Source organism: Mercenaria mercenaria, unplaced genomic scaffold, assembly GCF_021730395.1.
Source record: "Mercenaria mercenaria strain notata unplaced genomic scaffold, MADL_Memer_1 contig_1792, whole genome shotgun sequence".
NCBI classification, from domain to species: Eukaryota; Metazoa; Mollusca; class Bivalvia; order Venerida; family Veneridae; genus Mercenaria; species Mercenaria mercenaria.
Window position 1 is genome coordinate 26,528 of NW_026459797.1, and position 27,707 is coordinate 54,234.

Here is a 27,707-nt window from a genome sequence, read left to right on the forward strand (position 1 = left end):
GAAAAAAAATGAATTGGTCAAGATTGTGACCTGTGAAGTTGATTGAAATTGGCACGGAGAACCAGTCTGCGTTATTCCTGGTAGGAAGTTACACATTTCAAGCATAATTATTGCCCACTCAAGATACTTTGTACATATGAAATATATAGTTGAATAGCTGAATTATTTGTTGTATGACAGATATTAAGCACAATTAGAAACAAAACAATTTTACCACACATTATACTGAGAAAGAAACTTTGAAATAATTATGTTTAAAATACATTACCATTTGTTAAGATATTTTAGTTTGTTTTGCCTGTGATTCCAGGGTCGCTTTCATTTATGGAAAACAGCTATGCGTTCAAAGAGGGGACATCTGTAAATATTACCTGCCAGCTGAAGGATAACCCAAACTGGAAAGCCCTAATCATTGGAAAGGTTGATGATAAAAATATTGACATTGTCAGTCAAATATTTACGATCTCCAATTTAACTGGCTCTGTCGTAAATACTACCTTCGATAACAACTATACTACCAGCTACATACTGAATAAAGATGGTGCTTTAATTTCACTGGAACTTGACCCTGTGACATGTGAGAATGAAGGGTTGTATATGTGTGCTGCAATTGTTGGCGAACTGGAAAGTCCAATAGAAATCAATAATGCCAGCACAACAGTTAATATATCAAGTAAGCTGACTTTTACTTTAACTGGCTGATCGGCAGATTAAGTTATTATTTTGGTACCTTAGAGTAAGTGTCTTATCTTCACTTCACATAGGCCCGAGTCACATCTTGTGACTGTTTTGTCATAATTTAATAAGTTGTCAGTTGTAGTGTGCATTTGTGATGACTTACATTTACATTCTTATTTACTAAGTTAGGCGAAATATTATCAATCAAAATGCTAACATGTAATACACTGATCAGTATAGTTTTTCAGCGGTAAATCAACAGTGTTTGTAACAAAAATAATATACCAATAATTCAGTAATTAGTCTGTCACGACATTGTACTGATACTGACTACACTATAGAGCACGCCGGCTTAGCTCAGTAGGGAGAGCGTTGGTCTACGGATCGCGGGGTTGCGAGTTCGATGGGCGGGACGTATGTTCTCCGTGATGATTTGATAAAAGACGTTGTGTCTGAAATCATTCGTCCTCCACCTCTAATAATTCATGTGGGGAAGTTGGCAGTTACTTGCGGGAACAGGTTTGTACTGGTACAGAATCCAGGAACACTGGTTAGGTTAACTGCCCGCCGTTACATGACTGAAATACTGTTGAAAAACGGGGTTAAACCCAAAACAAACAAAGACTACACTATAATGATATTTAATTTAAAAGAAATGAAATACCCTTATGTTCCTTGGTGTCAAAAGTTCATATGTAAGGTACAGGGTAAAATGCTTACATATTTAGCATATGGTTGATGCTTAGTAAATCATTTGATTAAGTTGATTAGAGTGCACATTAAAATAAAAAGAAACATAACATTGCATTCTTCTTTCCCAAAGTTTTAAGGTTTTTTCTGTATTTCATTCCAAACGAGTGTTGTCCAGTTTCTGAGTACCTGATGATGATGATGGCGATGATGATGATGGTTATGATTTACAAAAGGAATTAATACATAGAACATAAAGAAAGCAAATGCTGTAGAAGCTGTAAAAATGCTTTTTATCAGCGTGATGATCGCTAACTGATAAGTGACCCTTTCCCTCGAATAAAGAACACCTGTGAACAAAGACCACTTTTGCTTGTTCCGATGAGTGGTCTTTATTCACAAGTTTGACTGTATATAAATATGACAAACCGTCATTGTGTTTCTATGTTTCAGAACATCATACTATGATGATGTCTAAATTCCAAAAAATGAAACATCTTTGTGTTCCTGTGTTGCAAATAAAACAAATCTTATAAAAAGTGATTTCATTTACGCTGTATGAAAGAAATCATGAACATTTCTATGTGTAATACATAACATTTAGGTTGTTTCAAAGATAAGCGTAGCGAAAGAGTAGCCATTGTACTTCTAGCTATATCTTAACTTTGCCACCAATTTGTATGTATTATTTTTCAATTTTTACCAATAAAATATGTCACCATGTGTTAATTACAGATGATCCGTCTATATATTTATGCTCTATGTCACCATGTGTTAATTACAGATGATCCGTCTATATATTTATGCTCATTGTCACCATGTGTTAATTACAGATGATCCGTCTATATATTTTATGCTCTAAGCACTGTATATGTAGCTGCGTTATATGATTGTCGCGTTCCCTGTTTTGGGGTTTGTCCTTGTACTACTCATGTATCTCATGTCTTTATATTGGTCATACATTTTATCTTTTTAAAATCTTTCTTTACAAAATCTAGAAACTTACATAAGCGCATAGAATTACATTGAATATGCCTTTGTTTTTATTTTTTAAAAATGAAGCTGAGTCAAAAATCCCAGAAATAACTATCCCGGACAAGATATATCTCGGTCGAGAGGCAGTAGTTGAGTGCACTGGTCTTATTGGAAAAGGAGAATCGGGTCAAATTGAAGGACGACTTATACTTGAAACCAATTTTGGGGTAATGTATTTTCAAGGTTCAAAATATTGCAGATTTAAATGAAGTGGCTTTTTATTTCTTCAATCCCTCGATATAGGGATGTAAGTTTTTCATCATTTTGCTGTGATTTGAAAATTGTGTTTCATCAGTAAAACAGCGAATTTAAAGACTTTTGTTGTGTTTACTTTGTACAAAGCTTTCATTGTTTATATTTTGGAAAAATATCAAAATAATGTTATTTCATATGTTAAAAAGCTTGGATTGTTTCTGTTATACAAAAAATACTAAGAATGATAATTTGTATATCGATAAAACAATGGTGATCATATGGTTTGTTCTGTTGTGGCGGAACTCTTTTGCAGCTTTAAAATTTTAAACTGAAGATATCGATATACCTCATACATTTTCATAAGCTAGAATGTATTGTCCTATTATCACGTGCATTTATTCTTGCTTTTTTTGTTTCTACGATAGGACAATGGTAGCAATGTAACTTACAACGCATCAGATACTCCAGAAGAGGTTTGTTGTTACTTCAAAGACTCGATTTCAGTACAGATACCTACCGCAACAGAAACTTCCGACCTATGGGCACAGTGTGTTGTTCGACCTCTACAGGGGGATGACCTTTCGTCTGGAAAGAAGGAAGTTCATTTTCTAACATCTTTTGGTATAAAAGCGTTTATATATTAATTGATCTTAGCAGAATTAAGTATATGTCATCTTAATATCTAAACACAAGCCTTAGTTTAGATGATATATGCATTGAGAAATCATCAATTAATTGTGTTTAAACGACACCAGAGAAGTTTAAAACATTTAGGATATTATATCATGTTAAGATATATGTTTTTACTGCAAAATAAATGTCCCTCGTGTTTTGTTCTTTTCTGATGAAAATTTTAAAATAAATTCTGTCTCATTTCTTTCCGGTTTTGAGACGTTTTTTAAATGAAAGGAAATACCAAAGACTCTTCTATATTTCAAAGTTGCATTTGGGACCTCTTCGTACATATTCAATATTGGCGAGAAAGCATCGATTACATGTGACGTCGTGAATATACCGGACTGGAAACGAATAGAGATAAGAAGGTCTGACGGTGAAGTTGTCATTGGCGTTAATAGTACCGGTCAATCACCAGACTCGAATAAACCCCATATAAGATTGATGGTGAATGAAAGCAATTTTGCTAATAATACAGCTACATTAGCTGTTGTTTTCGACGCCGTGATGTGTAGTGATGCAATGGGAGAGGTGGGTGATATTAATTACACCTGCGCAGTTATGACTAGCAATTCAACAACAGAAGATGTGACTACAGTGACGTATCAGAGTATGTATCGCCCTTTTACCCAGTTTTATGCATGTAGAAATATTCAAATATTCACAGCATTAGGTCATTGATAAATACATAAAAGTCTGCAGAAATGATGTTTTTATTTCGTTGTGACCAAACTACATTGAATTTCCCTTTGCAAACATTTATTTGTTACATAGGTCATTATTTTATACCTTTTCAATGTTACAGTCGATTGAAACTTATATTAAGGTACTGGACTTTATATTAAAACAGATATACCTTCAAGTCAACGAATCTTTTAATTTGCACGAAATAAATGAAGAGTCTTTTTCTGTTTGAAGAATACAATGGTTTTGACAACATACATATTATACCATTTTTTTTCCATATAAATTCGTAGGGAAACCGGAAGTGCCTATTCTAGAAATGTCGCGGGAAATAATCGAAAACAAATACACGTTAGGGGACAGACTCTTTTACTGTAAGGGTGATGTAGGAGACCCACCAGGGACTATAGAAGTACAAAGTAATTTTAATGGATCATATGAAACCTTCTTGGCACCATTGCCTGGGATTGATAATAATACAATTGGTTGGATTGTAAGCAATGAACCAGATTCATCCGAGTGTAAGAATTACAAAACATTAGGTTTTGCGTTTCATAATGTAACCATTGATATGCAGTACAAACACTTAAGATGTACAATACGTCCTTCTGATAAACTTACGGCCACCATGGACGACTTGTTTGATGACAAACCAATTAATATTGTTTCAGGTAAGCGTATTTAAATTAACTTTTTTTCTATGATTCTGTTCCTAAAGTTGGAGATAAAACAACTTAAACAATAGAATGAAATGATAATTTTAAAACTAACAAATATTTGTACATCTAATTTTTTAATTCTCTTCTAAAATGTAATAAACTGCTTAAGGGCCATTGCAACATACTTTTTATAGTATAACTTCTCACATTTTCATAAGAACAAATATGTGTTGGGAAAGCTGGCTATGTGTCACATCCATACTTCTGCCATCTCTATGTGGAATGTGATAAAACGACTGATGGTCACATTGTTGGAGTTCCCATGGGTTGCAGTGAAAATGAATGTTTTGACGATGCGGTTGTCGACGGTAATCCTTGTGTGGAATGCTCTTCTATTGGCGGCTGCAATATAACAGGTGGATAAAATGGGTTTTCATTCAGACATTTATACGTCTTTACAACCTGTAAAATTTGATGCTACTTTGTTCATTGAAAGTATTACGAGTTGCCCATTTATAGTGTCTCAGTACACATTTTGTAATTTTTGTAGCATTGTTGCTATAATAACAACAAAATCGAAACGTTTTTTTTTTGCAAATTTGTATCTCCATAAAAGTTAGTGTTGACTGCTTTGGTCAAATTGTCACCTACCTATAGAGAAAATGCTTTAAAAGCGACTGATTATTTTAACTATTGGAAATGAACAACTTTCTGGTATGAAGTTAATAGCGTGCAAGGAAATGAAAGACAGATAAAAAGTCATCGAAAATATCATGGCACATTTTTGAGATATTATAATTCTGAAGTAACGTCTTATATGTTTATTGTGGCCGTTATTGTTGACCATATTCTGAATGGTTTGCTTTGAATATCGGATTTTTTTTTAGATTTCTAGCAAGTACTGGTAGGTTACGTTTAGTATTTTACCACTTTTGTCAAAAAGCCCCGGGTGTCAAAATTCAAAACATAGAATTTCTAACCAAATTTATACATACATATATCTCAAATAAACTCGTCGGCATTGAAGTTAAAAGGAGTTGAGCACCAAAAACCTTTTACCCAAAGTCAGAAATAAGACAAAAAACATTCATAGGGATATGTTAAACAAAAATGTATTTACAATTTTTCTGCTGATTGGTGGGATATTTGATAGTGTCTATATTTACTTGAAATGTATAAATAGGTAAATTTGCAATACTTTGTTTACTTATAATCTAAAAGGAGCTGCCCTTAAAATCACCTAATTAGAGTTTGTTGTAAGGCCTTTTCCCGATATTGGATTAGTAACTAAAGATGACGAAACTTTATGTTGAAAGTAGTTTAAGGTTCTGGCATAAGCTTTAGTAATATAACCGGCCTAAAAGTAGTAGTTGTTTTTAGAGTTGTAATGAATTGGTTTGAGGTTTTGATTTGTAAATATACATTCACTAGACACTCTGATACATAAAAGAATATTTAAAATTATCAGCGCTTATAATTTTCGACCAACTGTTTTTAACTCCAAAATCATTTCACTTTTAATCCGTTTTACCCCAGTCACACATACAGCGCGGATAGCTACGTCTAGCCACGGAAAGAAACGTAGTAATCCGTATCGATCCGTACCGGAGCCGTACGGATTGGTACGGATTGATGCGGATTACTATTTTAAGGTACGGCTCAGGTACGGATCGATACGGATAACTACGTTTCTATCCGTGCTTAGACGTAGCTATCCGCGCCGTATGTGTGACTGTGGTATTACAGGAAATGTATTGTAATCCTAAGCATACGCTTTTTTTTTACAAAGGTATCAAGTGCGACAAAACATATGCAGCATCATACAAGGGGGGAACTGTTTCTTTCACTTGTGATACTCAAGACTTTGGTGAAGTTACACATATTTCAGTAAACAATTACGCTGCATTTGCAATAAATGTGACAGAGATGACGATACCAATAACCAAAGATGTAGATGTCAAAGTCAGCGAAGGTTCTGTCATCCTCAGTTTTTCAAATGTATCATGTAATCAGGAAGGAGATTACGCTATCAGTCTAAATAATCAAACAGCCATCACACATTCTTTGGTTGTTATTTGTAAGTACGAAGTATTTTACAATATTATTTCATAATTTATTACTTATTTATCATGCAAATTAAGAATATTAAGTAATATGCATGTCAAAATGATAAGGCATTTTAAGTACGATTATTACATATAAATTTCAATGAATGTAACTAACATGTGAGTGTTGTTTTTCAAAGTTTCAAATACAATAGAATAAAGAAAAATACTGTTGAACATTTCCTTACTCAAGAAAATGTTGATATCTGAAAATACCGTTCTTGCACATCGGATCGGCATTATCGGTCATTTAATCCATCCCCAATCCCAGATAACTCGTGCTGTTAATAACGTATGATCTGTACACTGATGGTATAGCATCTATTTAGAATTCGATAAAAATAAAACACCTTGATGGTTATGTTTGTTCCTCGATTCAAAAATGTATTTAAAGACGGAACAAAATGCAAATCGTTACGCTTCAGATGATATGACTGAACCGGAACTTCGTAGTTGTGCGTCACAAGGGCGTCATGGCGTCAATTTTATAAGGACGTTTACTTCCTGCGCTTTGTTTAAATACGCTATTGTAGAGAAAATAGTACTGTAAAGAAAGTATTTCGTTTTGTTTTCTTTGTTCTATAATTTGTAAAAAAAAAAGATAGACAAGAAAAATCATTTATGACTGGTACTTATATTCGAATATTTTTTGAATGTTTGTCAGTTTTGATGATATCAGAATTCGTGTGTTTTAAATTATTTTAGCTGAACCAGCCGAACCAAATTTATCTGTACCTGACATAATGACTGTAAATCAGGAGACAGCAATTAATTGCAGTGGCCGAATAGGTCGTGATAAAGAGGGCAACAACAAAGCAGTTATCTACCTAGAAGTCATGCAGGAGGTTAGCAATGTACTTTATTTATGACTATATATCTACGTTTCCTTGGTAGTAAATGTTTTAGAATACCATCTGTACGTTCGTCTTTGCTTGTATTTGAAACTTTGTTAAGATAATGATGAAAGCGATTGCAAGAAAAATGGAAAAAGTACTTATGCAAATAATTTATAGATGTATATTTATTTATATTATTTTGAAGCAATCTAGCGACTTTGAAGAATACAGTGACCACGAGACAAGGGCATCATCAGAAGAGGATTGTGAGATTTCAGAATCGGTGGTGTTCAGCATAACACCTGACGTTTCTTTGAATAACTCTCAAGTTAGATGTACAGCTAAAAATGACACCGGGGTTGTAACATATTCGTCACCAAAACTCATTGTGTTACAAACACCAGGTAAAATGTGATTCATGGCTTTTATTTTAAAGTAGATCTAATAGAAGATTTAAAATAAAAATGTTAAACAGAATTGCAGACTATAAACAAATTGATGAAGCAAAAAATGCCTTGAAACATATAAATTATATACATAGTTTCTTCTAAAAAGGCAGCCACAAGAAAGATAATCAAAATCAACACAAAGCTTTATCCCACATTACAGTCATGATGTCCGAAAATGCAGCACAAGCAATTTTTCAAAGGAACCATTATGTGTTACAAAGATAGAGGTATCTTTATACAGAAGGAAAGAAATGGTCTACATATATTTCTGTTATAACTATTTATGTTACTTATACATTAAAGTAAATGTTTTTGTTAACTGTCTTTATCTGTTAAGTTTGAAAAATAGTTAATTTAAAATACTAGAACCTACTTGCGTGTCATAGTGAGAAAGAAAAATATTTTAAAAGCTTGTTCTCGCATTGAGAAAATATGACAAATTTAGAAAATGCATTCTGCAAAAAGAACAGCTTTATCTACTTTTCTTGATTGAGCAATAAAAATTTTAAAGTTAAAACTTCAGTGGCAAATTGCCAGAACATCTTATCAATGTAAAGCATGTTATGGTTAAGTTAAATGAGGGAATCTCTAGTTTAGATCAGTAGACATGTGTATCGATAGCAGTTATTTTGTACAACTTATTGGCCACTATCAGTTATGGCTGATTTGATCGTTATTGAGTACCTTTTGATAAACATAAGATATAAATACAAGAATTTTACCAAATATGTCTCTGAATATGCTTTATCAGAGTATGCAAAAAGTAAAAAACGACAATTTTGGTACGTAGCTGGTTCTGGCACTAACCCCTCGACAAATACCTGTACATGTCTAATAACATTTACTTTGTTCATCTTTCAGCTATGTTTTGTGAGCCTGTGTTACAGGCTAGAGATATTGGTGAATCTGTTTTGTTTATATGTGCACTGAAAGACATAACAAACATCACAAGTGTAGTTGTTACTAAAAATTATTCTACATTAATCAACGAAAACAATGTGGCACTACCTTATAAAAGGGACGACACGCCATTCACACTTACGATACCTACAGTCACCGAAGTAAACATGACTTTTACAACAGTCAGTTGCGAGGAAGAAGGCGACTACGATATCATGTTAAATGATGCTGTTTCCGCGACTCTTACACTAAGGGTTGTGTGTAAGTAAATGAATGAACTAATTGCTAGATCAACGCATCATATTTTCCCGATATATTTAAAGAGGTCTCATATATTACTAGAAACCTGTTTATTTTAGATAATAAGTATGTAAAATTGTAAATATCAGTAAAGAAAAGGCGTGACATTTACTACGTTTCATCTCTTTGTTCGCAGCTTTGACATACATGTATACAATTGTTAATCGTCTATCAATGTATTATGTGATTCGCGTGCGCCTGACCATTTGTCTGTCTGTCCATCATATATCGAAGGTCAGATTTGTCCGTCAAATTTAGTGCATGGAGCATAACTGGTTCAGTCGGTCAAAGGTTAAAGTCAAATGGAGGTTAAAGGTCAAATTTGCACATCATTTTTCGTGTACTGAGCATACTTTGATAACCATTCAAGACATTAGTTTTAAACGTTGTATATGACGTTGTGCAGAGCGTATAACAGAGTAAATAGAGCTTGAAGGTCAAATTTGTCCGCCATTTTTCAGGTCCTAGTTATAACTTAATAGTCAATCAAGGTTTTGACTTCGGAATTCATATAGATATGTGGCGATGAAAAATGAACCGGCTCAGTAGGTCAAAGGTAAGGGTCACAAGATGAGCTCAGTCGTCAAATATGTTGTCCGAAACATAACGTAATAAACATTCCTATTATTAACATCAACTTTACTTATTGGTAGAAGGGATTGAGGCGATATGCAGATCACCTAAAATGGTTCAGTAGGTCTACGGTCAAAGTCACAAATGGAGCACAAAAGTTAAATTTGTTCGTGATATTTCTTGTTTGGTGCTTGACGTAATAACTATTAAATCATATTTCGTGTACGTTTGAAAGTCTGCATATAGTTAGGTGGTGATAAAACAGTGATCAAAGCCAATGAACCGGATCAAAGGGTCAAAAGTAAATGTCACAAATGGAACCCTAAGGTAAATTCTGTACATCATATTTCGTGTCCGGAGCGTAAAATCTATTGACTTCTGTCATGGCATAGGTAAGTGGCGATGAGATGATGTGTAGTGAACATTTATTTGGTATGTTAGCTAAAAGTAGATGTCACAAATTTAGTTCAAAAGTCTGATCGTTGAAATAACATCATATGTATCGCTATGAATAAATTAAATTCAGACCGACTTATACTTTTGTAACAATATATAATTTTATATTTCTACAAAATTATTCAATACCTTTATATTACAATAGATAAATATAAACTTTCCGTTTGTGGGACGATTTCTGTAAAATTATTAAGTTATTACACTTAATATAATATATTGTTCATTCGACGACCATCTACAGCTAGCTGCATCAAAAATCTTTTAATGAAATAAAATATATATGAAATGTGGTAAATATGCTTTTCGGCTTCTTACATCATAAACCCATAAAATGTGTTTCTAATAATGTTCTAATTGCTTTGCTTCTATTTTATATAAAAGCTCCTGCGACTAAACCTAGCCTAAATAAGTCATCAAAAGTAAGACTAAATGAGAGACTTGAAATCAGTTGCAGTGGAGATATTGGTAGGGATCAAGACGGAAACGCGGCAACGAACATGTTTCTGGAGGTCAAATTTATGGTAATAATGCACGTCTTATAATACTTCATGTCAGTTTCTTCTTGAGTTATCATTTGCTTTGAATGGTGAAATCTGTGAGAAATGCATTAAAATTCTGTAATTTTAATAGAAAAAAGTGGAAGCTCCATATGTCGTTCAATACACGACAAAAAAGAAATTATTGCAGGCTCACTTTGACTGAGCATATTCACGGACGGTGTGGAAATGCGTGCTACAGTCAACGCTCTCCAGTCCCGGTTTCAGCATAACTAAACATTTGCTCCGTTTTATTGAGCCTGTTCATGAACGTTAAGTTACTTTCCTTGTGGAGATAAACTAATTATTTGCTTCGTAAACATTTCTAAACAAGCCTGTAATCTTAAAACAAAAAAAAAACAAAACAGGTTTGACCGCATTGTTTGCACTGATTTATTTCAAAGAAAGTTAAAAATTATCTTTAATTTTGTAATTAATTTTGTAATTGATTTCAGAACGAGTCTGAGTTTTCTATTTACAACGAAAGTGTAGAACAAGATCCAGCGGTCCTAGAAAACTGTCGGTATACACAAACCGTTCGTTTGATCTTCTATCCTGATGTTGGCTGGAACAATTCTGAGGTCAGATGTGCTGCTCGTAACGAAACTAATGTGGTTCAGTCATCAACAATACAAGCTATTAAACTTGATAGCCCCAGTAGGTGTATTTATATTAAAATGGTTTAGAAATCAGCATAACATTTTCTGTTTGCATAGGAAGTTATTATAGATTGGACGGAGTCAGTATGCAAAGATGTAGAAGATAAATTAAGTAATTTCAGGATTATAAATCATACTAGTTTATAATGATTCTGAAAGAATAAAAAGTTACTTTCAACAATTTCAGATATGTATTTCGAAACTACAAACTTAACAGGAATCGTAGGTGAATCTGTGATACTAACCTGTATTGTGGACGGCGTGGACGGTCTTACCGGCATAAGCATCACGAAAGGAACAGAAAGAATTATTGTAGCATCATATCCAGGAGATTCAAACAGCGACAGTGTCACAGTTATAACTGAAGAGAGTAATTTGAATGATTCTTCCGGAGTTCTGATGATCAATATGACAGTTCAGTGTGGAGATGACGGTGACTACTTCTGCACACCGAGTGGTTTAGTGAACCCTTCAGAAGACAGGGCTGTTTTATCTGTACAATGTAAGTTTAAAGGTGAATCATTCATTTTAAAACAAGATTGCCTCTGTGCAATTCAGTGTCCTAAAATCTTTATTTTGTAAAATTGAAAATATGATACATTAGAAAATATCAAGTGTAAATTATAAAATAAGATTATTTCTTGACACAAAATATTATTTATTTCATCATTTACAATGTAACGCCACTACTGCTTATCCGAACAAACGTCATTATTATGGCATCATGTGAAATAAAAGTGATATTGAATACACTTTATATGTATTTTCTACACCTTTCTACTAACGACTCGTAACTGTTCATATCATGCTCTTGTGGTATGAATCCATATAAGTTTTATTATTGTTTGAATAATGATCGTCATATTGTATCTCGTATCTAGTCTCAAAGTCGACATAAGACAAATAATTATGTCAGTGTGACGTTAAACTTGACCTATTTATCAACATTGCAAATTGTTACAAGGAATGTAGATAAATATGATTCCTTTTTTCTGATCGCATTACATCCGTATTTATTTGGAACGTTTGATGATAAATATATTCGATATCTAATAAAACATAAAATTAAATTCATGGGAAGATTGTAACTTAATTCATGACATGTTCTTTTCAGGGAAAGCCCTTGCAACAGTACTAGATCCATCAAGTGACATGGTTGAAAACTCTATTCCCTGGGCTGGGATTGGATTTGAAACTGTATGTACCGGCGAACTCGGCTCTCAAAATGCATCTATATATTTAGAATCAAATGTAGACGGAGAATTTAAGAAAATTGGATCACCGAGTTCTTCAGAATTTAAGTTAAATGAGTGTTCAAACTTGGCCACTGTAAACTTTAACAACAAGTATACAGCAGATTGGAATGGAACAGTTATAAGATGTGTTATTGAAACGGAAGAGGAAAAGCTGATGGATGCCGAATACGTTACAGTTGTTCCAGGTATGATTTGAATATACGATTCTTCATAGGTGTGATAAAAAACTTATCGTTTCATCAAGCTTTGTTTGAAAACAGTTGTAAGAATTTCGGTAGCGCATTTGGTAGTGTTGATAGCAACTTATTGTTGTTAAGTGATATCACCTTGTCGTTGCGGGTTCGACTCCTCGCCCTTGCTAAAATGACTCTCTCTCTCTCTTTTCTAATAGAAACATGCTTATCAAGAACCACTGATCAATAGCCATAGTTTGCTTAACCGTTGACGCTACAATTAATGTAAAGTATTTGTTTCTGATGTGTTGCTGTCCAAATGAGACCCATTCATTTTCAAGAACTATAAACACGTGTACCCAGACAGTCTACAGAACATCAAATGCACAAACTGCGGAATCATTGCAGTCAGGTGGATTTTATTCGACATTTTTCTGATATAAAATGTCAAAGTGACTCATTTACAATGATGTTATGAACTAATTCCTTGTAATGTTATGCATACATGGGCATATATGAAGTAAAGATTTGGAGTATGTTCCAATATGCGAATGAAACCATGTTACTATGCTGTCAGGTTTTCTAAGAAATAACTAAACTCACTGAATCATATTCGATATGTATAAGGAATAGGTAATACATTTTGGATGACGTTGGTATATTCTGACTCTCATTGAATTACTACCTGTTCTCCATTTTATTATTTTCAGAAACGCTCTGTAATGGTCTTGCAAATGGTATTCAAGTTCCTCATCCATTTGATTGTCGAGCTTGGTTTACGTGTGGAGTAGGAGGCAGAAATATTACTGCACTCAGACCTAACAAAGACTGTCAAGTAGATGAGTGTTACGATGTTTTAGACACGTCCAAATGTATTCCTTGTGACAACGTTGGCAAATGTATGTAGTCAGTGTAGACTTTGTTAGCGATGTGATTTAATAATATATTTTTTGTTCCCATAAATTTCCCAGCTTCCGGTAAACATACAATGATATATTTGTAATAATAATTGCTATCACGTTATACTAAATGTATGTAGTCAATGTACCCATTTGTTAGCGTGCAACTGACACTGTTTTGGTGTGATGTAATCATATATTTTTCGGCAAACGCCGTCTATTCGTTTTCGTTACCTATGCCACGTGACTTCAGTTTGCAAATCAAACTACTTGATAACGCATTATAGATAATTTATCAAAATGGAAGATTTATGCAACACTCTGCCTGATTGGACGAGAGTGTCAATTTCTTTCACTCTGTTGATTGTGCTACGCTGAGTGAAATGTAGACAAAGCGTTTATCCTAAACGACGCTGTTCACAGTTTTAAAGCTAACTTTGGCTCAATATATTTGGCAAGAATATTGATATATCTCAAAATGATAAGTAAGTTTAATAAATATGATAAAAACCTGTTCAAATACCAACATATATCAAATTAAAGAAAGAGCTGAATACGGTCTGCGTATCACATGAATAAGGGTGTGATAAGAGTCTTTTATGTAGAGAAGTGCTTTTTAAAAGAATTTCCTTGTTACAATTGTCGTCTGTATATGAAAAGTTTCTTGCTTTTGTGACTTATTCAGATTGCATATTAAAATGAGTACTTGTTTGCTTTGATATATTTGTTATAAATTATTTAACTGATTTATTACATATGAATATTTTTCTTTAGTATGGGATGCAAATATTGAACTCAGTTGAAATCTGTTTTATTATATATATGCTATATAATGATTGAATCTCATTACACTGAAATGAAGGAGTGGCCGAGTGGTTAGAGTCGTTGACTTCAAACCATTTGCCCCTCATCGATGTGGGTTCGAAACCTCATTTGGGGCGTAGAATTCTTCACGTGAGGAAGCCATCCAGCTGGCTTACGGAAGGTCGGTGGTTCTAACCAGGTGCCCGCTCGTGATGAAATAATGCACGGAGGGGCACCTGGGGTCTTCCTCTACCATTAAAGCTGGAAAGTCGCCATATGACCTAAAATTCTGTCGGTGCGACGTTAAACCCAACAAATACACTGAAATGAAGGTACGTTGCATACAGTTTATCTATGTGAAACTACGGTCAAACTTTGCTTATGAAACAGAAGTATTGAAATAATTACAATTGTAGGTTTTGCTTGACCTTCACTTTTTTATAGGTGTGACGTCATTGTCCAAAGATTCATGAATAGCGAATATGCTATTTGTTAAAGCGGGATCAGTTTTCCTGTTTTAGAAATAAATAAAAATAATAAATAAAAAAATCCTTTAATTGATTTTTTTCTCATGTATTCTAATCAAACTTGATTTGTAGCATCTTTATTAGGCCCGCAGCCAACTTTGTTCAGCTGGGACATTTGACCCCTTTTAGGGGCTGCTAGAGCTAAAACTAGAAATGCCTTTATACAGCGTCTCATGAACAGCTCGGTGGATCTTTGTCATACTTGGTCTGGAGCATCATTATAAGGTCCTCTTCCAAATTTATTTATATAAGAACTTGGGCCCTATTAGGGACCACTATAGCTAAAAGTAGATATGCCTTTCTTCGCATTAACCACTACAATGTAATGGATTTTTATCAAACTCGATGTGTAACAATATCGTAAGGTTTCCTGCTATTTTGTTACAAATGGGGATAGGGACCAATTTAGCTAAAAATATAAACACGTTTAATGACCTCTTCTCATGAACCGCTTCACGAATCTTCATCAAACTACTGCTGTAATTATTCGTCTAAGGATAAACGAAACAAAATTGCAACCCTACGAAACCTTTGCGAAAAATTAAAAGAGAACCATTTAAATTGTTAAAGTGCGGTGTTTAGTTTTGCAATTTGAAAAATGTTAGATGAAAGATGAATGTTAGTTGAAAAATTCATAAACTTCTTTCCTTATTACAATTCGCCGACCATCATTTTTAAAGATATTTCTTGTTTTGTTCTCATAAGTTTCCAAACAAGCTGCTAGTAAACATACAATAATATATTTGTAATAACTGTTATAATTTCTTTGTAAAGGTGACTAAGTTCTGAAATGTCACAGAGTCAGACTGAAATTGGAATGCATTTTATTTCAGGTCGACGGGATCCATTAGAGGAGGAAAGTACTCCTACAAGTAAGACATTTATAAACTTATAGCATATTGCTTAAAATATATTATGTAGTTAGCGCGTATATGATTTTTTTAGTCCCCTACCGGTGAAATACCGGAGGGGATTATAGAAATGACCTTCGTCTGTCCGAACGCAAATCTGGATGCTGCAATTATTAAAAAATGTACACTCAACAAAATTCCTAATCGGCCAGTTTATATTGTATTACTATTTTGTTAGTAATGCATGTATTTACAAGAAATTCTACATACCGATATTTGAATAGGTACTGCAGTTAATTGATTTATTTTTTGGCGTCACGGCCAAACTAACCACAATAGGCGTTTTCACCAATATAGCATGTTTTGCACGTGCAGGGCATGTGCACCAATATGTACCTGTTGATAATCATATTTTGTATTATAGACGAAAGTCATACTAGAAAAACACATATCATTATGAAATTGACACAAGAGCAACGCGCCCAGGCTTTCGGAATTTTACAACAAAATTCAAAATCGGTCACTTCAATGAATTGTACTTGGGATAAATTTCGCGAAAAGAGCGCGGATGATAGATAACCAACGATCGAAGGTTCTCGTAAAAGAAAAAAAATATTAAAAATGGAAATAACCATCAAAGTAACAACTACAAACAAACTATATCAAATTTCTTTCGAAATTGCAAAAATAATTACACTCATGTAAAACAAAATAAGTTAATAATTAGCTGCAGTACCTATTTAAATGTCGGTATGTGAAATTTCGCCTGAATACATGCATTATTAACAAAATAGCAATACAATTTAAACTGACCGATTAGGAATTTTATTGAGTGTATTCAAGCCAGGTTAAAAAAATGTATATGAATAGAGGGCAATATTTAGATTATGCACGTATGATTGTAAAAAGTTTCAAGAGTATATGAGCGTGCAATGCCTCTTTAAATCTACAATATCACCAAGGAGTTAAATACGATTCAGCTAGCAATTGATTTTTTTCCTTTTCTTCGTGTTATATACTTGGTTAATATATGCTGCAAATCCGGAATATATACTTTATTTGGTAGAGAAACGAGGGGTAATAATAAGGTGATAGTCAAAATGTATGACTTTGCAGTGAGTAACTTTACTTTTTCTTCTAATGCTATTTCAATAAGAAGTGCTGATTAGAATTTCACGTATGTTATTTTCCCAATGTTTTCCTTTTGTAAAAATAGTCAAAGAATTTCAAGCGAGATAAGGAACTGTTATGCCGGCTGGCCTTGGCGAGACGGTGTTACCACAGGAATTTACTATGAAAACTAGCTAATACTCCTAACATTTCCTAAAACAGGAAATCGCGGCTTCTAGCTTTTCCTTTCGTTACCAATATATCTGGTGACGGAACATACGCTATGTGGTGATGAAACCGAAAAAGGTTATTGGCTTATTAAAAATTGACCATTAGGGAACGGTTATTTTCCTCCACAATCTGCCATCCAAAAAGATTTCAGTGACATGGAAATGACCAAAAATCATCTTATTTGCACGGAAGGGATCATGTCAATTTGCTTTTGTGACTGTCTTTTAAAGCTTCAAAACATGATAAAATGTTGTGTTCATTACTTTATTACTCGGAATTTCGTGAATTCTAATGTTTGTTTGTTTCTTTGTTTGTTTTGGGTTTAACGCCGTTTATCAACAGTATTTCAGTCATAACAATTGTCACACTATAATATTCCTTAAATAACTTTAACGTAACTACACGTTTAAACGAAAATCACGTGTCGTTTTCTGTAAATTATTCAATATTTCGAGCTAGAAATACTAAATAGTTTTGAAAGTTGGAAGTCAAAAGAGAGTTTTGAAGAGTTCCCGATTTTAGTAATTAACATTATGCTAATCATATGCATTTATCTGAACCTTACGTTTAAGGAAAACTAGTAGAACATGTTACATTGCTTTATCAGTGACAAATGTAGATCGTTTGGTTGATAAGCATCGGAAACCATACAACTAAAATACTTCTACAAATGTTCCAAATATACTGTAAGTAGAAAATTATATAGTGCGTTATTCACCATGTCATATTCAATCAATGTATTGATCTATTTTTAAGTGCCACGAATGTTATAGATTTATAAGTATTTCGTCAAAGTAATGCGCTGCGTTTGTTTTTAAGACATACCATCGTGTTATCGTACCAAAACTACTAATTTTCATTTGTATTCATTCATTTCTTTGTTCTCTAAATGAAAAGAAAATTATTTACATGTTCTGTAAATTTATACAAACATTAAATATAAAGTTATACTTTATAATAACAGGTTTTATTTCACAAGTTTCAATTATTTTGTGAAACAAGAAGCATTAATTAATTGCATATATATACATTTCTTTCACTTAATTTGAAAATAGTACGGGTATATATGTATATAGGTGAAAGAAATATTTCATTATGCTGCAACATGAAAATGAGGCACATTTTTTTCATAAATCCTATTTACAATATTTCTTAAGCTGGAAAAAATGCTATTGGAGTGATGACATTTGACCCTACATATTTCGAATAGAAACTGTCTGACCACGGGGACCATCACTTAGTACATGTTTTTAGCATTACAAAAAGTACCAACATGCTTCTCGCCAGAATTCGCAAACAACGCTGACATCTGCTACCGGTCGTTTGAGAATAATTTGGAAATGATTTTAATCCGAAAGTTTAAACATTTGCTCAACATTTGCTCAAAATCACTGGACTTCTGAAAGTCCGACACTAATTTATATACCGGTCTACATAAACTGTTATACTAGAACGTTTAGCCCTGGTCATTATGGTAACTAGAATTCCATTCTTCATGTATATTCGTATAATTTAGTTTATACATGAAATACCGGTCAAGCAGGTATACATACATCGGTGGGTGACATAGAGTTGACCCGATCAAATGGGCATTGGTCAAACATATGTTTAGAAAGAGGCTAATAATAACTATGTCCTCATGTCCAGACAAGGTCACGTAGCTGTAACAAAACCCCGATGTTTCGCGATTGTAGCGCGCACTGTTAGATAGATACTTGCAAAGTATATACGTTATTTTCCAGCCACCAATTAGCGTCAGGGTGTGCTGTATGAAACCATTTGGAACTATTAACTATTTTATACAAACTGTTTACCTATTTAAACTTGTATATACGTAAACACAGAGCTAGGCTCACGTCGATTATTTCTATACATTTTAATTAACAGTAATTAACAGTAACAATCAATACATTATAAAATCTGACAGGATGTTTGTTGTTTTCGTCTCTTCTCGATTCACATACATATGAGTTCTTGAGGCACAACTCGAAGGGACACTATTTTACCGATTACATAACACAACAATAGGGTACCAAGACTAAGACGTTGAAATATGTCTTCTTTACCCAAATAAAACAAAAGAAGTAAAAGTTATATAAGACATGGGAAAAAGCAATCTTGTAGGTAAAATTACCTTAAGCATACTTTGTAAATAGACGTGTCAATACTTTGTGTCCAATTTGGTCAGAGATGTAACTGTCATAGATCATCGGGTTGACATATCTTATGGACGTCACATTCTATCTGATAAAGAAAACACAATACTTTAGTTTATATATTTGTAAAAATGTCTTTTATTCTTATGCATAAAGTCCAAAATTTTAAATACATATATATGTTCTCTTTTAGCAACGACAACACCTTCGCCAAATTCAACATGTAAGTAATAGATTAAACAATATTATTTGAATAGAAATTGCGTGAGGCGGCTGTAAAAAGTCTCCCCGTACTTGGATTCAGTGTTGTCCTTTGAGCTCACGGAGTACACTCATTTTTATTTAATAGAACACCGCTTAAGCCGGTGCTAGGGGGCGTGAGAGGTGTTACACCATGAACAGACTCAATCAAACTGAGTCTGTTATTATTTTGCTTGGTTGCATCCTGTGCTTCCAAAGAATCTCTTTACAGATTCTATTGGTGTAGGGCTCCCGAAGCGATAACCTGACATTGAGGTATACTGAATATTTTGACATCTAGACTTTATTCCTCAAAATCAAGATATTTTTTTCTAAATCTGGCATCTTATTTACTTGAGTAATACCTTCGTTTAACAAATGTTAATAAACATTTGAAAAGTCAGACCTCAACATATAATTTGGCATTTTTGACATTTTCATGTAAAATTTCATTTTATAATGATAATGACCTTTGTTGTGACAAATGAATCTTTACAGACATGGTCTGTGGCAATTTGTTGACCGGTGCATATGACGAAAATATGGAAGTGACATGCAGCTTAAACAACATTGATATTGACCTAAGCAATCTGACTCAGTCATCGGTGACTATCATCGCTGATAACAGCCTTGGTTTGATATTTGATTCAAGCCGAGATAACTTAACGTCAAATTCGTTTACGACAGCAACGGCGAACGAAATAGTTCTCGATACGAGTACAATTACATTGAAGTTCGTGCCTTTACAGTGCCAGCACATAGGAATATACACATTCAAATATTCAGATGTTGAAGGATCCAGCGAGGTTGAAGTAGTAGGTACGATTACTTTTACTTTTCAAATACGTATACAGTACATCATTTAATTCTGAGTTCGTAAAATCTCGTCAACGTTTATTTCACCGAGGCAGGAATTTATGAAGATGGGAATTTTATTTTTCGTTAGGATTTAATTCAGTTTATCTATTAGTTAAGCGTACACCAAATAAAATGATTTCACATAATTCTTTAGAGAAAAAAGCACATATGGTCAAAGTGATTTAGACATTTGAATAATTGAACTATTTCAGTTAATCTCCTGCGCTCTTAGTTTGAACATTATTTAATATTCTAATATGCTTGTTTCTGTTAAAACACTCTTACGCTAGAATGACGTCACGTTAACGTGTGGTGACGTCAAAGTTTTGCGCTTCTATATTTTATCTATTGTTCGAAATTCAGGGCATATTAGAATCTAAATAATTTATAGCACAAGCGTAATACGTCGTTCATATAATTTCGCTCAGGCTGCGACCTTGTGAAATTATTACGCCCGACGTATAACCACCCATCGTGCATAATTAGTGTTAAAGCACTCTTTTGCTATAAATTATTTCTTAAATTCATTCATTTGTTTTAAGCAAACGTTTCGAAGCCGGCCCTATCAAAACAGCCTGACCAATTCTATCGTAATCAAGAAGTACAGATAACTTGCAGTGTTGATGTAGGACGACCAAAGGGAAGCCTTGCTTTAAAAGTAAAAGAATCGGGTGAAAGCAAGTGGACAGAGGTAGCCGAAGTAACGAAATCTGAAAATGAAACAGCTAAATGTACTACTTTTATGTCAGTCACGCATGTCTTTTATATCAGTGGAGGCATGGAGGGTCATCAATATATCTGTGAAGCAACAGGCGCGAATAATGACATTTTAGAGTCTAATCTAGAAACAATAGAAGTTTCAAATCCAGGTAATTGAGCTTTTTTAGATGTGAACATCTTAACCAGTAACCTTTCTTAAAAGTTATGTTCCTTCTTTCATTGTGGTTTTCAAATTAACTTTTTAGTAACAAGGTTTTAAATAGTGGAAGTTTAAAGAAAATGACAAAAAAATCACAGTAACAGACAATGAAAAAACCAAGATCTATATTTTGCATAAACTTGTGGTGTGTTGGATTGCGAAGGCTCATTTTTTTCTGCTATATAGTCAAAGTTTTATCTCTTAGTGAAATATCACATTAATTTTAATGACATTTTTTTTCAAGGCATTACAATTCGTCAAATTTCAGTTGTATATTTTATGAGGGAATCTGAAACGGTGCAGATAGGTAGCAGTCTACAACTTGAATGCGTTATTGAAGGCATCTCAGCAGAATCGGGAGCAATCCTTACAAGAAACTCAAAAGTATTAGGCGAGGAACATGTATGTAATATCAGCAGTAGCGGCATTGTTGCATGTTCTTCTATGGATACTAATGGCATAGGAGCTGTAAATGCAAACAACAACTTGACAGCAGTTGTTACGATCAACCCAGTTAGATGTGAAGATGAAGGGACATATTACTGCCAATCTGTCTCTGACAGTTCTCTCCAGGCGTCATTTACACTATCAGCGATAAGTATGTATTTAAAAATTGGCTTTGCCAAAAAAATTATAGATCGGCCATTTTCTTTGTAAGAACCGTTTCAATTTAACGTGCATGGTTATAATAACACATTTTTTTATTTAATGAATAATTCTTTTTAAAAATAGCGGTACTAAAGTAATTAGTTATCTCCAACATTTATTTTAAATTCCCATATCTTTTGATTAGAATACCAAACCATGATATGAATGAAACGTTTTCCCTTACACTTAATATCAACACAATATTGAAATGGAATTTCGTATGACATTTTCATATCAATGAAAGTCAAAAGAAAACTTTCAAATCAGAGATTAAGGGTGAGATAATAGTATAGAAGCATCATGTCCTTCGTCCATAGTGCACATTTTATATAAACATGTTCTCCTCTGAAACTGCACGTCAAAATGTGTAGCATCCTGGCAAAGTTCTCTCTAGAATTTGTTCAAATGGTTGCGCTTGACCCTTAGTTTTTGCAAGAGTTAAAGATATGAATACATTTAAACAACTTCTTCTCTTGAACCGCTTGTTAGATCTGCTTCAACTCGATCTGTTTTACCCTCTCTGGGTGCTAGACAGGCCGTAGGAACAGGGTTGGGGCAGCTGGCCGGGCCCCCAATAATTTGACCGATAATAGTAATTATCTTAGCATTTTTTGACAGCGAGTCAATTTTAGCTGATTTTCATAATGTGTGACGCCCCCATCTGAAAATGCTTCATACGGTCCTGCTAGATATAAAAATAGAAATACTTTTAAAAATTCTTCTCTTGAAACACTTAAAGGATCTTCACGAAGCTTCGTCTGTAGCATCATTGTACGGCCATCTCCTAATTTGAATCATATATGGGCAATATGGTTCCTTTAAGGGGCTACTGGAGCTTTACACAACTTCTTCTGAACCGCTGGATGGATTTACACCCAACTTTATCAGTAGCATGATTTAAAGGACCTCGCTCAATTTGTTGAAATAGGGACACTCAGCCCCTTTAGGGGCCACTAGAGCTGATGTTGAAATGTAGAATCATGGTCCCCTCCAAAATGTTCTAAACTAGTGGCGCTCGATTGCACTTAGCGGCCGCTTTAACTAAAAGTAAAGAAATACATTTAAACGACTCCTTCTTGTGAACCACTTGACGGATCCTTATTAAACTTGACCTTTAGCAAAATTATAGGGTACTCCCTCAGTTTTGTTCAGGGCCGCTAAAGCTAAAATAACGATATCATTATAAAGGACTGATCCTCATGCGTCGCTTAGTGAATAATCATCAAACTTTATCTGCAGCGTCAATAGAAAGTTCTCTCTGACTTTTGTTCGAATTAGGGCACTCGGCCTCTTGTATCAGAAATACCTTTGAACAACATTTTCTCATGAAGTATTTGAGAATCTCCATAAGCTTGGTCTGCGTTGGGCCGTATTCCAATTTCGTTTAAATGACCAAACTTGGCCCCTTTTATGTGCCGAAAGAAAGAAGATAGAAAGGCATAAATCTTGAAAGAACTTCTCCACATGAACCGCCTGATGGATCGTCGTTCAGTATTTTTGTAAAATCTTTGAGTCCTCTCCGAACATTGTTTTAATTCGGGCACTCGATCCTTTTAGGGGCCACTAAAGCTACAGATAGAAATACACTTTAACAACTTCTTCTCATGAATGGCTTGATGGATCGTTATCAGATTTGATCTGTAGCATCATTATAAGGTCCTCTCTAAATTATGTTCGAGTGCCCCTTTTAAAGGACCGCTAAAGCTGAAACAAGATGTGCCCTTAAAGACTTCTTCTCGTGAACCTCTTGATGAATATTCATCAACTTGTTCTATAGTATCGTTATTCATAATTAAGCCCTCTCTCATTTCTGTTCAAATTGGGCATCAGGCCCTTTTAATAAAGATGCCTTTGCAGCAACTTCTTTTCACGAACCGCTTGATAGATCTTTATCAAGCTTGGTCTGTAGCATAATTATAAGGTCTTTTCCCAATGCTGTTTAAGGAGTCATTAGAACTGAGATTCGAAATACCTTTAAAGAACTTCTTCTCACGGACCGCTCGATGGATCTTCCTCAACATGGTCTCTAATTTCACTATGAGTCCTCTCCAAACTATGTTTAAATTTATACTCGGTCCTTATTAGTGCCACGAAAGCTTGAAAGAAGATATCTAAGCAATTTTTCTCTTGGATTTATATCAAATTTAATCTGTGTCCTCTCCTAATTGTGCTTGAACTGAGACGCTCAGCTCCCTTTAGGAACTGAACGGCCTTGTATGTTTAATAATTTAATATTGCTCGTTAGAGATTGCAAACGGAAAATAATTTCAACACAATTATGCCATATTATATATAATTCAATATTTACGTTCTAAAACAGAGCCACCGAGTGGAGGAGTTCTTCTGTCACTTCCTACGAGAATGGTTTTAAATCTAGCGGAATACAGTGAAAAAGTAACATGTGATGCAAATGTCGGATACCCGGCGGGAGAAATTCGCATTGAGTACAGTAAAAACAATTTTGAATCATACGACACATACAATATTGGAACTAAAGAACCAGAAACAGAATTAAAAAAGGAATGTTCTATCAACAAAACAGTCTCCTATAAAGAACACACCTTCACGGAATCTTGGAATAACACAGATATACGATGTGCAGTCTACAATCATACTGACGTCACCGAACCAATGTTAGTTTCGGATGTACAGCGAATAAAGTTGATAGAAAGTAAGTACTATTGCTTTATGTTTGGCAAACATGTACTAGTCAACTATAAATATATGAAATAAGGAGGCACACTATGGATATTCGTGACTTTGAAGTAGGTAAAAACATAATTGCTAGTGGATAAGTATAATACTTTACGTCGGAAAGAATGTAATGTTCACTGTCAAAATCGCTTTACTGTTAACACAGTGTAAAACTAGAACGATAACAAATCAATTCATTCAATCATATTTTTCAGATGAATGTCCGTCTACTGGATACCCGGAATATTACCATCCGTTTAATTGTCATTACTATATTAGATGCAGTGAAGGAGCAATATCCGTCAGTGACTGTGGTTCAAAAGACTGTCCAAATTTTGTAAACACCACTATGACAGGTTGTACAGGTTGCAGTGTTCCTGACTGCTAGGTAACCAACGAAATGTAAAAACATATCAGACGAACTGCAAAAGCATGATTACAAAACGACTTGCAAAAAATTGATAACAGACAAATTGCAGAAACATTATCACAAATAGTTTCACATATTACAAAAAATTAACTTACATTTGCATGCTTTACAATGTTAGGGGCATGATAGGTCTTGCACTCTTACGAACAGACTAAATCAAACATAGTGTAAAATTATATCGCATCTAAAAATAGAAAATACTTTTAAAAATTCTTCTCTTGAAACACTTTATGCTTCAAAAGGATCTTTTCACAGATTTTATTAAATGATAAGTGTACCGTCCTTAAAGTGTGCCAAGTGCCATATTTGGAAAATTTTCAGATGTGATATAATTTTTACCGTTGTAGTTGTGTCTGGAGAATGATTTCCAATGTAATACTTGTAATTTTGGATGTAAGCTCCGTTTAAAAGAAATGTTTGTCTCAGACATTATTTTTATTTTTTATATATGTCTCTTACCCCTATCATATTGCATTATTTAGTCATGTGGCTTTGTGTTTTTGTTATTTTCACGTTCAGTCATATCATAGTACCTATATCCAACAAGTCAAACATGAAACAATAAAGTCAGTCAATGTTATGTTTGAAATTGAATAGATTAAGACATGCTGTAAAGCTGTACAATGTTCAATAGCTAAAATGTTACATGTAAATTGTTTTGTATCACAATTGTATTTGGTTTCGTTTTCCTAATTTTTTAATCCATTTATTGATATAACACATTTATTTTAGGGTTCTGCTGATTATTTGTAGTACCTTTAAATGCATTTGAAAATGAATGAAGGATATCATAGATTATAATTCAAAATATCATGGAAACGATAGCATTGAAACTTTACTTGATCAATTGTATGATTTCATATTTATTAATTATTTGATAAGGTCGTGTTAAATGCGTTAGGAAATATCATACGCTGAAATCTTCAAAAAAACAAAGAAAAATATCAAACAGGGAGTGCCACGCACCAAAAGCGCAGCCTCTTCAAAACGAACCCCCAGCACGCAAACGCGTGCACCACACACACACTCAAAGCCTACGCATCAGGACAAAACGAACAACACACACACACACACACTCAAAGCCAACACATAAGGACAAGACGAACAATAAGCATACACACACGCGCGCACACAAAGTCAACACACAAGGACAAAACGAACAAACAAAGGAACACAGTGGGGCACCGCCTTGGAACGGTCAGTGGCAAAAACACCACTGGGGAGCTTAAACCGGTTTATGGTGCGCACCCAACCTCACTCTTACCCCCACCATGTTCCAAAGACATGGGACAGTGTAAATAAAAGTAATCCCCTCCAGGTGAATCTCTAACACACGTAATGGAAACAAAAAGGCATGGCATGTAAAACACAAAAATGCTCGTGTATAAATATATAAAAAGCAAACCTTAAGAACCAAAAACGTATGTACTCAATGCCTTTTCAGAAGACAGAGCAACAAGAGAAACACCTTTAAGGAGACTTGCATCCTTTTTTATTGTATTTAGAAAGTATGTAAACCTGTACATTCTTGGAAAGTTCTTTTAAAACAAAACTCATTATAATCTTTTTACAAGACAGTGAGATATGAAACGCTTCTTACTGACCATAATTTTTTAACACTCTTGTTAGGAGAGGTGTCTCACCCAGTAATTTTACACAACTGTCCCTGCATGACGGAACCGTGTTACAAAATATTGAAATATGTTTTCTAAAAACAAAATGTCTTTTAATGTACAGTGGCAGAAGGTTATACCTCTTTAATCATACAAAAAATGTGATACAAATTGAAAATGTGATACAAATTGAATGAAACCATATATTGAAACATCTGTGACGGTGAAACTGTTGGGTGTAAGGGGTTACCACAATCTATAGGCCTTGTTATAAGTGATAATGGATAAGGAATTTTATTTCTTAAAGTGACCTATATCTGTTTTAATCATAAGCAGTATGGTCACTTCTGTTTAATCAGTTCTGAAATTTAGAATACTTTTCAAAATAAAAAGATTCATATACTATAAAAAGTGCAAACCCTAGAAGGTTTGGCAAATAAATTTTCAAAAAAGCTTTCAACACAACCTTATGCATGTCATTAATGAAAAATGGATAACAAAAAATATAAAATATTTGGGATATCTAAAAATTTTGTACAAAAAATATCGCACAATTCTGCTGTTGTGTACATGATATTCATATCCTTTAATCGAATTGAGGAACATAAAATTACATCAGTTTAGAAATAACTTTAATTGTATTACTGATATTATAGAATGTACATTAGATATCAAAACATTTCATTTTCGGCATCATAAAATGGAGTTAATATAAGAGGTTATTTATTTATGTATTACTCAAAATAAAGACTAAACAAAGTTATTCAGTATAGTCTTTTTATTTGAGTATATAACAGGTTCCTAATGGTATATTCGTACAATAGACGATTTAAAGAAAATATTTATAAGACATGAACCCTATACATAT

At 33.8% G+C, this 27,707-nt stretch overlaps 1 protein-coding gene across 1 annotated transcript; it reads left to right on the forward strand.

Annotated features, from left to right (window-relative positions):
* The first annotated feature begins 324 nt into the window (after positions 1-324).
* LOC123555987 (uncharacterized) lies at positions 325-27,551 on the forward strand. Its single transcript, XM_045346573.2, has 22 exons — positions 325-673; positions 2,431-2,570; positions 3,024-3,219; positions 3,539-3,883; positions 4,251-4,628; positions 4,835-5,032; positions 6,406-6,693; positions 7,427-7,566; positions 7,763-7,961; positions 8,868-9,167; positions 10,617-10,756; positions 11,227-11,428; positions 11,618-11,932; positions 12,545-12,871; positions 13,570-13,758; positions 15,923-15,961; positions 19,631-19,660; positions 20,176-20,496; positions 21,078-21,404; positions 21,723-22,052; positions 24,423-24,773; positions 25,012-27,551. Exons 1-22 carry the CDS (start codon positions 325-327, stop codon positions 25,182-25,184), a joined length of 5,277 nt encoding a protein of 1,758 aa, XP_045202508.2. The 3' UTR covers positions 25,185-27,551.
* The last annotated feature ends 156 nt before the right edge of the window (positions 27,552-27,707 follow it).

Coding starts and splice junctions, on each gene's coding strand:
- LOC123555987 (XM_045346573.2), top strand. CDS start 325: ATGGAAAACAGCTATGCGTTCAAAGAGGGGACATCTGTAAATATTACC. Junction 7,962..8,867: donor CATTGTGTTACAAACACCAG/GTAAAATGTGAT, acceptor TTCATCTTTCAG/CTATGTTTTGTGAGCCTGTG. Junction 11,429..11,617: donor TATTAAACTTGATAGCCCCA/GTAGGTGTATTT, acceptor CAACAATTTCAG/ATATGTATTTCGAAACTACA.